The 17297-nt window shown below is 53.9% G+C and overlaps 1 protein-coding gene across 1 annotated transcript; it reads right to left on the reverse strand.

Moving 5' to 3' along the window:
* Positions 1-953: 953 nt before the first annotated feature.
* LOC122384936 (prolyl 4-hydroxylase subunit alpha-2-like) lies at positions 954-17210 on the reverse strand. The gene is made up of 9 exons (XM_043372778.1): positions 16865-17210; positions 11176-11315; positions 7526-7693; positions 3948-4141; positions 3521-3721; positions 2959-3200; positions 2417-2531; positions 1944-2238; positions 954-1749 (listed from the first exon to the last, which is right to left on the reverse strand). Exons 1-9 carry the CDS (start codon positions 17047-17049, stop codon positions 1664-1666), a joined length of 1626 nt encoding a protein of 541 aa, XP_043228713.1. The 5' UTR covers positions 17050-17210; the 3' UTR covers positions 954-1663.
* Positions 17211-17297: the final 87 nt, after the last annotated feature.

The following is a 17297-nucleotide window of genomic DNA, read 5'->3' on the forward strand; positions in this document are numbered from 1 at the left end:
ACATCCCAAGCGCCATTTTCCTTTTCAAAACGACCCCAGTCCTGAACAAACGGGAAGTGCCAGGAGTAAATTTTTCGCATCATATGGTAGCAGAATGTGTCGGACGTCTGTTTCTCAGACACATTGTGCAAATTTTGCAAATTCCAAGCGCTCGTCATTCCCCATGCCAAGACCTTCGCTCGGTTGCGGAATGTTTTCCTCGGGAGATGTTCTGCTTTGTAAACGGCCCAAACCTGTCCATCGTGTGGTTTTATCGGGATTTTGTGTTTAAAAGAAAATTATTCGCTGCAGACCTGCCTCTTGAAACTTCGTTAGATAAAATTTTACAATAACTGACACTTTTGGAGGGTCAGGTGTTCTTGGCATTGACGATTTTTGTGTTATTGTCCCCCAAAGTTAGCGTTATAGATATTATAAACAATTTTAAATTATAATTTGTCTTTATTTTACGATGACCTGCACTTTTTGAAAATGGGTAACCTCTGTCTGTGACCTTCTTGCCAGTTTTCAATAGTTATGACCGCATTTTCAGCTGCTTTCCGGAACACGAGTCTGCTGTCGTGCGAGGGTCGTTCAAAACGCCGTTAGTCTCGCATGGTTTCGTCCTTCAAAAATTTTAGCCACCGTTTTTATGAGATGATCATCATGTTGCACTCATCCTCGCCGACACTTAGCCATGTGTCATTTCCGACTTAACCATTCCCATTACTCCTGAAACAGAGAGTTTCACAACATACCCGACTTTGCAACCTACATTTTCGTGCCTGACCCATGGTCAGAGGTGAACCCTTTTTGTGAGCTCATGAAGGGTCGAATGTTCTTGAAAACAATGAGACTGCTTGAGGAAGGTTGTCACCAATGCCCATGCAAAATTTCGACTGTTAATTTCTTGTTGATTCAGAATTATTGACAAAAAAGCATGGCTGGTACCTGTGAACGAACTTTTGAGACACCCTGTAGTTAAAGTAAGTTGAAGGGTTAGTAGATCACCGGCATCTTTTTTTCCTCTAAACCCGAACAAAGCCAATCGTGCCCCGCGAACGTTGCAGGTGTTCTTCAATTAGTTTTGTAAGAATGTGACAGTCCACCCAGCCTGAAGCCATGACATTATGACAGACGTACTCGCTGCCGTGTAGCGTGCATTTCCTTAAAAGTTATCCTTCTGGCTCTCTCAGACCACGGCCGACTAAAACATATTGGAGGAAACATTCAGGACCAGCACCAATGAACGTAACTGCTTGAGCGGTATTTGATTTCAGTCACCTGATTAACTCCGCCCCGTGTAATGCCGAACGGTTGCGTGCTCCGTGGCAAGAGGCTGATGCTGCCCGTTGCTGACGGTGTCCGCTCACTGCCGACCTCTTGTTGCCCCCATTCTTCGTTCCTTCTTCGTACAGTCTGGGGCCAGACACTTTCCTGTCTGTTTCCGTCTTGTCTGACCAATCGGTCATAAAAACTTGCAGTCACGTCACCAGGACCTCCCGTCATCAGTCTGAGGGCCTGTCGAGCGCCCTAGCGTCGGTTAGAGCATCTGCTGGGGCGTCAGGCGTCTTTCCATTGGGTGCCGATCGGCGGTGAGGGCGTCTTTGAGGCTCCCAGGGCGCCAGGGCGTCGATGAGTCTGTCTTCTGAGGCGCTCCCAGGGCGTCGCTCGCGCTCGGTGTTCAGGGCGTTTGGTGAATGGCGTCCGGGGTCAGCCCACAGGGCTTTGCTCGGAACTGCTCGTTATAGTGGATCCACTTGTTCGATACTGAAACAGGCGCAGGTCGTTATTGAATAATGGCACACAGTTGAATTAGGAATGTCTTTGGCCGGGTGAACTAACTTTACAGGACTTAATGAAATTACAAACTGTATAGTGTATACTGCACATACCGGACTGGTGACTTTAGGCACCTGGAGTTCCCCAGTCCCCCATTATACCGCCTTGTCTATCTCACTCACCCCACTTGCTGCCGTGCAGCACTGGACAGGCGGCGTGTCGCGTGTCGTCGTCTCCTTTTCCAGCGGCGTTCAGGTTCCACCAGAACGCCACGCTGCCCCTCTCGGGCCAGACGGTGACGCCTGCTCGCGGGAACACGGTGGCACCCCCGGCCGGCACGTCCGAGAGATAGACCATCCAGGTGGCCAGCCGGTCGCCGATCATGGTCTCCCAGTGGGCGTGCGGCCCCCGCGGCACCTCAGCCATGTGGTGGTCCGTGTGGGTCACGTACAGACCGCCGATACCGTAGTTGGCGACCTGAGGGAGCGGAGGGTGGCGTCAAATGGTGTTGGGATGACGGAAGCAAACGGCGTTTCTTAGGAACCGTTCGTTGGTTTTATTGCATACGGTCGCATTCAAAGTCTCCTTGTCCTTTTCATTCTTATGGGCCTGGCCGCACTGGTACCTCCGCCAGTCATTCCTACTCAGTCCTCACCTGGAATGCCTCGGCGGCCATGTCGTTGTCGCACTTCAGTCCGCTGGAGGCTGCCACTCGCCGTGTGACCCTCGCTAGCATTCCCGTCGGGTCCTCGTCGTCCGGGATCCAGGCGCTGAAGGGATGGACAGTGGACACATGCGTCAAGAGATACCTATTGACGAGGATGCCATAGACGGCTATCACCATAAGATAAAGACTGATTTGTCAATTTGTTAGGGCGCGCATACTGTTCAGATCATTTTGCGCACATAACATGGCATACCTACTGATCTAGGCTGAGGCTGTACTGAAACAGATAGACTGAGACTACTGACAAGCCGAAAACGTCAGGGGTAGACAGATAGGATCTGTTCCAGTCGCACTTCCTAACACCTCTAAACTCCTCCAAGATTGCTTCCCTGTTTCAGTGGCAGCTCTAGCCCCTACAAAGCCAGGGAGGGCCCTGCTCCAACCTCCTCTATCTTGCTCTTGGAGGAGTTTAGAGGTGTTGGGAAGTACGACTGGAAAAGACCCCTAGACTGCCTCCTTTTGTGACTCACTTTTTGCTGATGCGGCTCATGCTGGCCACAAACTCGCCGTCCGGGTGGCGGTGCCGGGAGGTGGCCAGCCGCGGCCCGGCCAGCTCCTGGAACTGGCTGACCTCTGTCTCGGTCACCAGCTGGTGCAGCATGACGATGTAGGGCTGACGGCTGAGCACCTCCACCCGCAGCGGAGACAGCAGCAGCAGAGGACTGCCGTTGGAGGTCAGGTGACAGCTGAGCTCGGCCTCCTCCGCTGGCGACTGGAGGAGAGGGAGAGGGCGGGTCGAGGGAGAGAGGGGGTCAGCTCAGGTGACAACTGACACCTTTTGGGTCTGCCTGCCTGAGGTCTCCGTCCTATGCTGGGGTTTCGAAAGAAGAGTCGTTGACATTTAACGTAACGCTGCTTGCTGATATAAGAATGGCTGACCGTCAGTAAGACAGTTCAGACTTCTTTCCAACAAAGTTGGTGACAATGGCTGCAGAATTCCTAATCCCTTCTCTTCATTCCATTGCTCATCCCTCTACCTCTGCTTCACGTTCTCTCCCGCTCCGCCTCCAACATCCCTCCCCCTCCTCTCACCCGGAGTCTCTCCCCTCTGCAGAGTCTCTGGTAGTGCTCCTCCTCCTCCGCCTCTGCCTGCGGCTGGTGCAGCCGCGGCCGGAACACCGCCAGTCGCGGCGGCTGGTACCGCTCCTGCTCGGCCAGTCGGCGGTCGATCGGTACTGGGTTGGTGCGCCAGTCCTCACCACGCGGACCCTGCTCCTCCAGTACCGAGTCGTGCTGCGGCGGGGCGAGGGAAGGGGACAGAGAGACAGTGAAACAGACAGAGACGGACAGACAGACGGACACAATGTAGACACATTTATGGTATTGGACGGGCGGATGGGTAAAATTTTCAGACATGCACACAGACAGGCCGGCAGACGGAAAGATGGACTTGGATGGAATAAAAGTCAAGTTCGGGATAAGTAGAGGCACATGGACGAAAAGTAAGCGTCTCGCTCACCAGTTTGATGGTGGATGTGAGCAGCGGCTCGATCTCGTCCCGTGTGGCGGTGACGGCGCCCTCCGGTTCCTCCTCTGTCCGCCACAGGGCCGCCTCGAACCACTCGATGGCGGCGTCGTACAGGCCGCGGCTGAACGCGTGTCGACCGATGAACAGACAGTCGCGCGCAGTCAGCTCCTGGGCGCTCTGGAACTCTGGAACCGGGGGAGGGGACACTCAGCTCCTGGGCGCTCTGAAACTCTGCCGGGTTGAGAGGAGTACACTCAGGCTAACGGGTTTCTGAGAGGACGCTCAGTTCTTGGGCGCCCTGGAACTCTGGAACCGGCGGGAGAGAGGGGGCACTCAGGCGGTGCACTCTGGAGTGTTGAGGCTGTCGTGCTTACCAGCGGACTACGTGGGGCAAAGCTGCGGAGTTACGGTGAGCCGTCTCGCAGACTGCAAAAGACCCTCACCGACAGAAGACGGTTTAAGATACTTTCTGTTTATAACTGTCTTTTCATGGCAGTTAGAGCTGTGTATAGTGTAAGGTGATTCGAGCTGCTCTGCGTGCTTCGTTGGAACGCTGTAAGCACCTTTGCGGTGAAATTGGGTGCAGTCGTGCGGCTACGAACTCTGAGTTCCGTATGGTTAGTGTCAGTTGCTGTATTGCATGCTCCATCACACCTGCTCATTGCTGGCAGTTGGCACACCATCCAGTCCATGCGATCAACAAAAACAGGCGTGCGCACTTTCGCCGCGATGTCTCCCAAGACCAGCGTTTTAAACGAAGAGTAGTGCATGGTAAGAGACGGAGGAAGATTGAGGTAGCCGGAGAAAGACGGATCCCTACTCGGTGTCTTAGTGACACCCGGTGCGTCCATGGCCCCTGAATAGAAGGACCTATCGAGTGCCACTAACGATTGTCATTCCTCTGTCCTCGCGCGACGGGCCGATGTGTTGCCTGCCTGGCTAGCTTGTCGGCAGGCCGAGAACCGCGCTCAGAGTGGCATGTCCCCAATCGCCGCGACCCCAATCCGCTGCGCATGGGCAATGTTTGTTTTGCACAGCGTCAGGCGACAGGCAGCAGCTATGGTGACGTTTGATGGCACTAAGACAGATGTATCCCCACTCAACTCTAAGAACAGCTTAGGCTGCAGGAAGGTTTGTATTGATTTTTATATTTGACAATTTGATATTTGACTTTGATATTGATTAGGAGATATTTGACCATCCCATGTCAATTGTGCAGCTTTCGCCGCCGCCTCTGCACTGTCGAGCACGAACAATGCGCAATGACAATGCCATGTGATGCACAGACAATGGGCAGGAAATGGATCTCGAGCTGCTGGAGCTGAAGCCTGAGTTCTACCGGGACAGACTGCAGGGGCTGTTGGGCCAGCTGGCCAGTATTTTCGTTTCTCTGTGGTATAGGCCACTGACCGTATAGCTATGATGCTATCGATTCTTGTCTCCGAGAGGACGGGACGTGTGAGTCGCCCGTGGCGTTTCCCGGGACCGGTGGGGAATTCTGATCAGTAGGTGACACGCGCTCCGTGGATGGTCAGATCGCGGTCCATCAGACCGGACCGGACTGGTCAGAGTCGGTCCTCGGACCAGAGAGAGACAGCCGTCCCAGATCGCAGCTGGAATTCCGACCAATGGCGACGTTCGGGCACGTAAAGTATTTGTGTTAACTGTTAGTGTGTACGGAAAAGTCACATGCCGCTTGTTTGCATAGTGTCGGTAGTGAAGCGTGGGCAAGTCCAGCGACCCGGCCAGCTGACCCATGACGACGACACGAGAGGTGCACATTCCCATGACCGGGCGACCCCAATCCGCAAACAAACAGACAAGTGGCCGGCTCGTTTGTCGAAGGAAAGTCACAGCGGCATGCTTATCCACTGCCTGAACATGCCTCCTCTCTCCGACGCTCATCATCTGGATCCGGTTTTTTAGTCGTAAATTGGCCCGCGCCCGTCGAGTCCCAGCACGATTAGAGGTAAGGTCGCCCGGCGCCCATTATCCTCCAGCGCTGAGTGCTCTGCATTTAGTATAATCGCGCGACGCCGGCGCCCGGGACGGTCTCTAATGGGGGTCTTTCGCTGACCTCTCCTCCCCCATTGGCTTTCCCTTCCTCTTCACGGCGACAGAGACATCGCATTAGAGCCGAATATCACTCTCATATTGTCTTGGCTTTGGGTCCGGCTATGCTGCGCGGTTTTGTTGTTTGTTCATACGACAGTCGTACAGGATCTTGACATTCCTCCATGTTGCTACAAAAATGTTTCGAGTGCCTGTTAGCGTCTGTTTTTTATTAGTCGGAAGAGGCATTATTGATTATCCTGAAATTGTTCTTGCCGCCTGATACCTTATTATGCTTACCCGATAAAATCAAGGAATTTGGTAAACTTTGAATGAATTTAATGGCAAAACAATGTTGCTATTTCACGTAAAGGTCGTATTCTGAATATAATTTACGCCATATAAAAAGAACATTCCGGCGCCGTTCGGTGGTTCCATTTATTCACCATTCAGTGGTTCCACCCGGCCACCCATTACCGGTTCTGTCCCACACCAATCGTCGGGATCCGAACCAGGCCGGCGGCACCCATCGGCCGACTGTCGCCGTGGCGTGGGAATGAACGACGTCGTCCGACTGAAACTGGTGACGTGTCTGTCCGACTCTGGTGTATGAGTTCAGCTTAAATAGCAAAGAGTCGATCCATTGACAAGAAAATATTAGTCAGACTGAAACTGGTGATGAGTCGGTTTGACTGGCCAGGGCGGTTGGCGAGTCATTCAACTGATCGATTTGCAACTGGTGTATAGGTTTGGAGTTTGGAAATTTATGCAGGAACGAAATGTCGGCATGGCCTCTCATAGCTGTGCGACAAACAACAGACAGCACAGAGCGGCTTTGTGTGACGCTTTTTTCGTCACCATGCTGATCAGTTTTTAGTCACCGGGACAGAACAAGGTACCTGAACAGTTTGTTTGTCACCGTTGCAAGTCAGTCTCCGGGAGAATCGACAGACCAATGACCGTCCCATGGGAGTCCCGCTCGGGCCCAGCGGCCGTGTGGTTCTGGCAATCATCCAGTCTGAACCGTACCAGCTGATCCGCCTGCTCATACCGCCCGACGATAGTGAAAAGAGTGCATCTGGCGCGTCTTTTTCTCATCTGCCCACTCTGCCCTTTCTCCTCATTCTGAATGGAACGGATGACGGTGTGCCTGCCGCTCTCCGGCGCACGCCATGCTCTGTTTCTCCGAGAGAAGTCCAGGACGAATGAGAGCAGAACCAACAGTCATTGTGTTTACCTTTTCGAATGGATTGCCTCAGCTATCGGGTAGGTCAGTATAATCATGCCACAACTGATGGCCACATTAGAGGATTTATCTTCTGGTTCGTTTCTAAGCACGTTTGCTCTCAATGACGATTCATTTACGGACCAAATAGTTTTGGAGTTGTGAATGCTTACCTGCTTTCGTGTGTGCACACCTCCAGATTGTCCGGCGGTCGGTCATGGTCGGTCATTGGTCAGTCATGTTCGAGTCCTCCCTTCCCCGACCATGCCATGTTCACGCCCCCACCGCTCACCTGCGGCCGGCTCGGGGCCGAAGCTGGCGATATGTCCCCGCGGCAGCTGGGTCATGTTGAGCTGGTAGGTGTCCTGCAGTCGTATGAGCGCCACGGCCGCCCCGTGCAGGTCGTCCGCCTCGGGGAACGGCCGGTCGGCCCGGAACCCGCCGATCGAGCGCAGAGTCTCTGTAGGAGAGAGGTGGAACGTCAGGCTCAGCAGCAGTCAGTGTAACGTGTCCTGTACAATATCTCCCCAGGCTGATTCTTTGTTATTTTGACTTGCGTGGGTGTTTAGAACTCTAAGATCCGAGGCCCTTCTGCTCTTAGCATGTCATGAAGGAAGCTTCTAGGCCGGAGTTCGGTCACCTCTGACATAGCTCTCAGTGCAGTTCTGCGACTAGAGCCGCACCTGCCGAGCCGCCAGATGTGTGCCTTCACGGCTCACCGAGCGTGCTAACTCTCTCGTGGGACCTCTGCGCTGCTCCGCGGCCTGCAGCAGCGGCCCAGACACCCAAACAGCCGGCGCCGGCGCGCCCGCCGACCGCGTCCACTTCCTCTCGGCTGACCTGGAATGCAGCGCCGCCGCCGCGGCGACTGCAGGGTCAGCCGGCGAACAAGGAGGGTCTGCAGTGAGCCTTTGTCCGACAGTCCGGTCTCAGGCGCACTGACCCGGTGAAGCCGCGGGGCGGGAGGTGATGGCCACTCCCGGATGTGCGTTCACCCCGCTGCGCGTGATAAAGAGCGGCTTTCAATTCGAGTTGTGCTGGAGATCTTATGGCCCTTCGACGCGAGTTGTGCGAGCTGTTCAAATAGAGCGAAAACGCTGCTAAAGGATGAGCCTGACTAATTTTCGAGCCGTTAAAGTCGTCTAAACGGTTTTCGTGACGTAAACCTGGTTCTACTTTTGTCAGTTTCGAAACATGTCGTTGTGCTACACTCAGGCGTTTTCGTGCGTTCTCGGCTTCTTCTTCCGATACATTTCTATACCATAGTTGCAACTGGGTGAAGTGGAGCGTGGTGGCAATGTGGGTCAACGAGTTAACCGTATAATGACACTAATTATAACGCTGTTATGATGTCAGTGCTCAGCAATCAGGTGGGAATTACACCGACTGAATGGTGGGATAATAAACGGGATTACCACCTCAACAGACTACTCATCCGTGTTAACCTGAAGCATACTATATATTATACCGATGTTCCTAAACAGAACTTCTTGGAAAATGCCTCACTTGTGTTTTGTCTTGCTTTGATTCTGGAAGGCGACAACATCTCATTTACCCTTGCGCCGTTCACTTTCGCGCACGGAACAGTGACCTTTCCACACCGAGAGGTCACGATATCTCCTGAGGCTTTTTCTCCGAAGTTATCTCCAGCTCAGACGTACTCGTATATCAGCTAGCTCCGTCGGTTCTCCGCATTCCATTTCTGGGGAAATGCGCTAGACACCCGAAACCGTCGAGCGATACAAACATTCCGTGGATCCCGATCCACAGCTATAACGTGTTTCTGGTCTGGACGACGGTAATTCTTTGCTCGTAGCCGTGGGTCTTTTCTCTCTTCGTTGACGAGGATGGTGGTCTGTCTCTTCATTTTTGGAATTGGAATTCGAGCTCATGTGCGCGGAACTCGGTGACCGCTGTTCTCACAAGTCACGAGGAATCCTTATGAATAATGGGAATAAGGGGAAGGATCTTTAAGAATGCAGGCTCCGTCATATCCACGATTAACAAGTAGGACTCATTCACTGGATTCTGGAAGCCCCTTCTGCGACTGACGGGCTCCGAGAGTCCAGTTCAGCTGACTCAGTCCAGCTGAGTCCGGGAGTCTGACTCGGTACCTGTTCGGCGTCTACGGTCGACTGACGGTGCCGCTGGCCGTGTTTTCACGGTCGAGTGTGCCGCTGCCGCCGTGATTCACGACTTTCTCGGCGCCCGGCCGGGTGACCGGAGGGATGATGACGCGTGGGGTGCTACCGGTGCGTGAGGTGGTGGTGACGGGGGCTGGTCGGCTGTTATCGTCTAACCGACCGATGGAGAGAGGTGAGGGTGATGATGGGTTCTGCTCTGTCGCCCGGTGAGAGTAAGACGAGTGCTGACGAATCATAGGTCAACGGTTGGATGATGAGGGTTTGATGAGGGTCTTGGGCAATATTCCAAATCAGCTTTATTTGATAGGGTTCGTTTGTTGGGAATGCGTGGTCTCAATGTTACGGTGAGAGTTCGTCGCGTCGCTTGCCGCTTTGCAGATTCTCTCTCCCCCTCCTCTCTCCTCCCTCTCTCTTCCTCTTCCTTTTTTATTTTTCTTCTCTCTCTCTCTCTCTCCCTCTCTCTCTCTCTCTCTCTCTCTCTCTCTCTCTCTCTCTCTCTCTCTCTCTCTCTCTCTCTCTCTCTCTCTCTCTCTCTCTCTCTCTACTTTTTCTCTTCTGTCAGTCCCTCTCATCCGTTCTCCTTCTTCTTCGATCTTTCCTCTGAACACCAACTTCCAAGAATTGACAACGTGTTTGACCTGTATACCTAACCGTCTACCAAAGGGCCTAATAAAATCACCTTCATTGGACCACCAAAATTCACTTCCACCACCATACATTTTTATATCCATGGAACCGATTCAACCTAATACTCCGCCATCGCCAGTGACATCTGGGTCTGATTACCGGCCATCCATCGGCTCCGATCGCCACTGGATCGGCTGCGCCGCGTTAGTAGGTGTTCCCACCGATCGCGAGTGTAGCTCTCCCACGCTCCCAAACGGACGTGGAGCGTGCGCGGGACACGCCACATTAGGCGCTGATGAGACACTGACTCAGACTTAGCTGCAGACAGTCATGAGATCAGCCAGTGACCTGAATGGGATGAGCCGACTGGGTTGCGAGTTAACTTTGCTCTCGAGTCGTGACTTGTGAATGACTCTTTCATAAGACTTCACATGGTGTACGATTTTTTGTGCCTAGAAAATTGGTGACGTGCCTGAGAGCGCTATGTTTTTAATTACAGCTGCGGAACATGGTTCACTTGTACGAGTACTGACTAGTAGATATGAACGTTTTGACCGACATACTTTATGCCTCGAACTGATTCCTCACTTGGTCATTTGAAGGTCTTTGAAACAATTGTTGTTTTGTTTTACGCCTAACCAGCGCCTGGTATGAGCCTTGCACCCTACGGCCTGTGCCGTCCACCGAGTGCGATGTGGGCCAGCCGACCCCGACCGTTCCCACTCCCAGACCTACCGACCCGCCGGCCAACCGCGACATAACCTCTGACACCGAGCCGGCCACTGCAGTGACTCAGCGACTCACTGACTGAGTAGTCAGTACGGCGCTCCGCGGCCACCACTGGGACGGGGTCAGCAGTCGGAGGAGAGTAACCCGCCGGCATGGAATTATAGAAGGGACATTGTTCATTGTTGTATTTGGTTATGTAACGCAGCTATACTCATAGGCTCATGATCTTTAGTTATGCCTATTTATTACCACAAATGGGACACGATATGGCGCCTTTAAATGGATGCGCTACCCCCCAACAACTCTTCATCAGCATCAGCAGTATGGAATACCTACAGGTCCTCATAGACCCGCTGTATACCGTGTACAGAGCTCTATAACTTGCTTCTATCATTGCGTCACAATCGCCACAGACATCGCATTCACTGAAGTCTTTACCCACCTTGCGTCTGGTTGGCCTGCCGTCGGAGGTCGTCCTCGACGATGTCCCAGTCGACGGTGAGCCGCCGCAGCATGAGGAACGCCTCGACCGGGTGGTGGATGGACGAGCCGGCCCGCATCTCTCGGAATGACGTCACATAGCTGCCAGAACAGTGCAATGGGGGAGGTTAGAGACCATGGGTGACGTCAGTTTGGACAGGAAATAGCGTTTGTTAAACATGTAATGGTATCAGCTGTCCGATCTGGTTGCGTTAAAGTGGCTTAGTCTTTAGGCATATGTAAATACAGCGGAGAAAACCAACATGAAATGACTCATAATGTTGGACAATCTGTATGATAGCACTGGGCTCGGTTGCCCGCTATGCAGATCTTGATGTGGCACCAGTACCACTCACCAGCAATCTCGGCTATATGTACTTGGCTATCTTTTCTCGCTGCTAATGAGATACGTCTAATCTGTCCTGTCGGCCAGCAGCTAACATTTAACAGTTAACAGTCACCCGGATTTGTCAAATTAGTGCCAGCCATAATTGTATGGTATTCGTTGGCTTTCCATTCCTATCTTTAGGTTGGCTATTCAAAAATGTTTATTGTTCATGTTTATTAGGTACTATCTGAGAAATGGAGAAACAACGAAGAGGAGATAAAATGTAGAAATCGATGATTGAGGAGGATCCGTTATCTGTTCCAGGGGCGAAGGCCCGGAGTCAATAAAACAGACAAGCGCATTCAACTAATGAATTCGGCTGCAGCCAATTCTATCAGGAAAGTTCTTAATGTAGAATAACAATCTTTTGATCTGACATCCACTCCTCTTTGTGTGTATTGTGTACCTACCTACATTATTATGTATTATTATGTATTGTGTATGTTCGAGCATGATGTATTTAATGTTTCCTAATGTATGTAACCGAAGGTTTGTTGTCAATAGTTAAAACACTATTCTTTAGAATTGTGTTTTTCTATTGAAAAACAAATCTGAGTTCCCTGACAAATTAGCAAAAGCTGCCTGTATGTAACCACGTATACTCGTATGTGTTGTGTTTTGGAAGTCGTAGGTATAGCTCTTTATCTCTCATTCAGTTTCTCCTCGTAAATACCTCCTGCGCGTTCCGCCGGTATCAGCCCGTGCGCCCCACTGCAGTTCTGCGGAGTTGCGTGTGGGTCATGTATGTGGCAGAGTCACGGCACCACGACTGGACGCACGGAAATGACCCAGCGCCGCGCGCCGCGACCCATATAGTGGGAGCGTGCCGCGCCGCGCCGCGCTGCGCCACTCCGCGCCGCCGCCGCGCCGAGTAACGGTGCCACCTGTCTGCTGCGAACGACGGACGGGCGGACGAACGGACGGACGGACGGACGGACGGACGGACGGAGGAATGAACAAGCGGATAGACGGACAGACGAGAGACGGGATTGCACGCTTCGAGAGCGAAATGTGGAGTTGCAGCGGGGAGACGAATAAAGTAGAACACTGTTACAGGTGATTCCAGAGAATCACTTCATATCTTGGACATTAGAAAAGTTACCTATTTTATACACCCCCATCTGATTTCGTTTTACCTCTATCGTCGATGTCTACCCGTAGATGACCCGTATTTCGGATCGTGTTACTACCCGCGCTAAGCGATGAAGCCATTCATTCTTAACTGCTTCAGATCGACCAGTCACGCCGCTGCACGTAGCCTGAAGCGGACCGTTTACCGGGAGTGCGTGTCATTGTGCTGCTGGCCATTGACCGAGTCGGCAGCTCTGAGCAGACCGCCGGGCTGGACCGGGCGGCCGCGTCGGCCCATGGGGCGGTCAAGGTCGCACCGTCTGGCCGGCCGGTGTGACCCATTTCTCTCTGGTACGGTGGTGGCGGGCGGTGGTGGCGAACAATGCATACGGTGGTGGTGGACGGTGGGCGGTGGTGAAGGAAGGTGGACGGCGACGCTGGACGGTGGCTGTAGATCGGGGGGGGGGGGGGGGCAGAATGGACTTGCAATATGACTGGGTAGCAGTGTCGACGGACGTTGGGTAGTGTGAGGGTGATTGCGGTGTAGCGGTAGGGCGTTGTTGTGGTTTCGATGATGGCGGCGGCGTCTGATCTCGGCCAGTCGCAGCCACCCAGCCCGGCCACACCAGGTCGTGTCGTTCTCACGTCTGCAGCGGACGCCCGGCCACGCCTGTCCGAAACACCCACGGCCACACCTCCCACCGTTCCTCCTTAGAGCTCACTCGTCGCTCGCTAACTCATCAGCCAGCTGAGAGCGAAACAGCTCGTGCTCACTTGCGGTTCTCCGTGACTTGCAATGCCACGTCACGGCACCAGTGTCGTTGCTACCCGACCATACAGCGGAGTCTAACCCTGCTGCAGACACCACCTGTCATTGCCGACACGACCGGGAGTTTAGCCTGTCTCCAACGCACAGTCTGTCGGTGTCATCGCCACGCTATCGGCGGCGCGAACGCCGTCGGCCGAAGACTAGGTCACTGGTGTGATGGGGCGTCGTCGCACAGGCAGCGGCCGGTGTCTGCCCACTGCGGGCGCGTCCGACGCCGGCCGGGACAGGTGTTATTGAGGCTATTGAGGCCGCCGATCGGCGACCGGAAGCCGGCGTCGGCCTCGCCCGTCCATTCAGACCGGCTCCGGTCATAGGCGGCCGCGGCGATGCGGCTAATGTTGGCTGAATATGTTAAACTGCTCAGCCAGTGACAGGTTTGTCCATCGTTTGTTCATGTTATTATCATAGCAGGGTCACAGTCCTATAAAAACTCCTAGGGTCACCGTCCTATGCACCTATCCGTGCTTCTATCCTCAGGATACTGAAATCCTTCTCCTCCACGCCACAACCCCCTTCCGGGCTGGACAGGCAACTTTATCTCATGCGGGCTGCTCCCTTGGAGCGGCACCGCTGCTCCCGAGGGAGCGCACCCCGTAGCCGGGTGCAGTGAGTGTCTTGGGGCTGGGTGGCCTGTCCTCTGGACGGGCTCAGCCCCGGCGACTCACTAGGGTGCCTGCCCAGACCAATGTCTCCCCCTAAATCCTATCATCCTTCCGGCTCTGCAATGGTCTTGTCGACCGAAAGGGCCTAACCCAACAAAACAAACAAACAAACAAACGTCCTATGCAGGCTCAGCGCTGTCACCGTCCTACGTAATCTCCACGGGTTTGTCTGTCCACCCTCCCGCAGCCTGCCGGGCCGATGTTCGGCTGCAGACGGAGGCCTGTCCCAATTGGCGCGTCCCAGTATGCGGCCGTCTGCGGTGGCGCGAGCGGCCCATGGGCCGACCCCGCGGCTCCGCGCCGCCGCGCCGCCGCGTGCCGGCACTGCAGGAATGCCGCTGCAGACGGACGGAGGGTCCGAAGTGGGCCAGCGGCCGGCCCGCCGCTCACGCAGCGGCAGAGGACAGGCCGCCGGCCGAGCGGAGCCTCGGTGGTGGTACGCTGGTACGCACGTCACGCGCCGGGTACACTCGCTCTCCCAGCCGGCCGGGCGAGAATCGGATACAGGGTCAACGCTCCGCGATACCCTACATGGACAGGGGACAGCTGGACAGACCTAGTCAGCGTTCCTCACAGGCTCGAATGCACGCTCCTTCCTTGGATTGCAGCTGGACGGACTGTTTCATATGCATATTCAGCTTATACGGAAAATGACATGATATCGCGCCGCACCATATTAAGTGCTATATTTATATCAGAGCGCTGCAGTCTTCAGATACCAGTTACCACCCACTGCAGAGTTGAGGTCTCCGGATGCATAGTAACGGAGCGTTGCAGTCTCCAGCTGGACTCCGGCTTCGTTAGATATTCCCCTCGGTATGCAGGCCTTAGCGTCAGGTGATCATTGTGTTACTCCGCTGCTAGGCGTTGCATTTTTTTTTTTGCCTCGGATACTCTCGCATTTGGGAGCATTCTGTAGATGTATTTTCATTTGGCGCTGCCTTCTCCAGAAACGCTTTTTGTAAGATTGCAATCCTTCCGTACGTACGTACCTACGTTCCTATTGGAAGCTGTAGTTCCTAAGTACGTTTTAACGAAACGCTGCAGACCTATGCATTCCTTTTCACGTTGCGTACTACAGCTTTGGTCTGCTACAGGTCTACAGCTTCGGTACTACAGTACTGGCTATTTACTTATTTACTTATCGAGATACGTTTCAGCTTAGCGCTGCTTTCCCGAGATACGTGTAAGCCTAGCGTTGCAGTTCCTAGACAGATACGTTTAGACGCAGCGTTGCAGTTTCAAGATACGTTTAGATGAAGCGTTGCAGTTTCTAGATACGTTTAGACGAAGCGTTGCAGTTTTGATTTGCTTAGACGTGGCGATGCAACCCGAAGATACGTTTAGAGGTAGCGTTGTAGTCCCTATATACCTACATTAAATTGAGCGTTGCAGACCGTGGGTTCTTGGCATTTTGTCCCTAAATGCTTACATTTTAGTTAATTAACTGAGCCTGCAGTCTTTGAGGACGTTTCTACCCAGCGATGACTACTCTTCTTTCGCAACCCACTCGAGGATTGGAGGGGATATGAGCATTTTCTGTCCTTTAGTTCATCCTTACCAACTAGAGCAACTATCTGTATTGATTACACTCCGCTATCCCTAGCTGACGGTCACCGCACAACGGGGAGGGTAGATGTATAGAGAAGCTCAAATAGGAACAGTCTCGATGAATATGTTTTTCTTCGGGGTCACCGTCTGAGCAACTGAATGGCTTTGCTTTTTCAGGGGACAAGACACGCTTTTTCAAACAAGATAGGCTTGGTCCCGTGGGGCGATTCGACGACCGACGCACCAGTTCAAGTTCGTCATCGAATCTGCCTGAGACTCATGTCTCCCCTATATCTTCCTATTGCACGCCGCACGGCCCTAAAGAGTTCTCGATAGCCGGATGGGTCTCAATTCTCATCAAACAAACCAAACAATAAACAACCTGGTGTGACTTACATACCTACCGCCGGTTTACTCTAAGTGGTTAGTGTCTATGTGACACGCGGTCGTGGTCAGGGACGTCGACACCGGTCCGACTTTTCCGACTAGTCGGACCACTTTTTCGACTAGGCGGTGCCCTGCTGTGGCTCGCGGGGGCCCTGCTGTGGCCGCGGGGGCCCCTGTTGGGGCTCTCGGGGGCCCAGCTGCGGCCACGGGGGCCCCTGCCTAACCTAACCTAACCTAACACCTGGGGCCCCCACCGGTGGGGGCCCCCCGAGAAAAAGTCGGACCAGTTTTCCTTACGCGTCGACGCCCCTGGTCGTGGTAATGTCAACTGTAAAAGGATCAAGGATGGCAGGTGGGTCTATCACTCAAATTTAAATGTCCATGCCTTCGAAGGTCATATTTGTTTTTCTTCTATTTTCAGCCCGGCTAATATTCCCAGATTAATTGATTGCAGCAGTAAATATGATCTCCCCACAGTGCGGGGTCGCTGGGACTGACCTGCGCACCGTCTCCAGGCTGTGATAGGCCTCCTCCAGATACCGACCTGCGCACCGTCTCCAGACTGTGGAAGGCCTCCTCCAGATACTGACCTGCGCACCGTCTCCAGGCTGTGGTAGGCCTCCTCCAGGTACTGACCTGCGCACCGTCTCCGGCCTCCTCCAGATACTGACCTGCGCACCGTCTCCAGGCTGTGGTAGGCCTCCTCCAGATACTGACCTGCGCACCGTCTCCAGGCTGTGGTAGGCCTCCTCCAGATACTGACCTGCGCACCGTCTCCAGGCTGTGGTAGGCCTCCTCCAGGTACCGCTCCAGCTTGTCCACCACCACCTCCTCCTGGCCCACCAGCTGCTCCAGCCGGGATGTCGACGAGAAAAAGTCCTCACTGTAGCCGCCGCAGACGGCCGTCGCGGCCGCGACCACCAGCGCTCCGTACAGGGCGGTCCACATGGTGCCGGTGATGGGCACAGACTGACGCGGCGCGGCGGCAGGTCACCGGCCGACGGTAGCAGAGGGGCGGCGACGGTGGCGCCACTGCGCGACTGGTGGCCCGGAGAGGAACTGAGCGGGAGCATAGGTGACGGTCACTACGCATGAGTCTGGTCGATCGGACTCGGCTTTGCTGGGTTACAAGTGGTCTATGTTGCCGATTCATTTTGGGCCCTTACACGTTTTCTTCTAGTCATTTTATCTCCGAT

This window comes from Amphibalanus amphitrite, unplaced genomic scaffold (genome assembly GCF_019059575.1).
Source record: "Amphibalanus amphitrite isolate SeventyFive unplaced genomic scaffold, NRLGWU_Aamphi_draft 000204F_arrow, whole genome shotgun sequence".
In the NCBI taxonomy this organism is placed as follows: domain Eukaryota; kingdom Metazoa; phylum Arthropoda; class Thecostraca; order Balanomorpha; family Balanidae; genus Amphibalanus; species Amphibalanus amphitrite.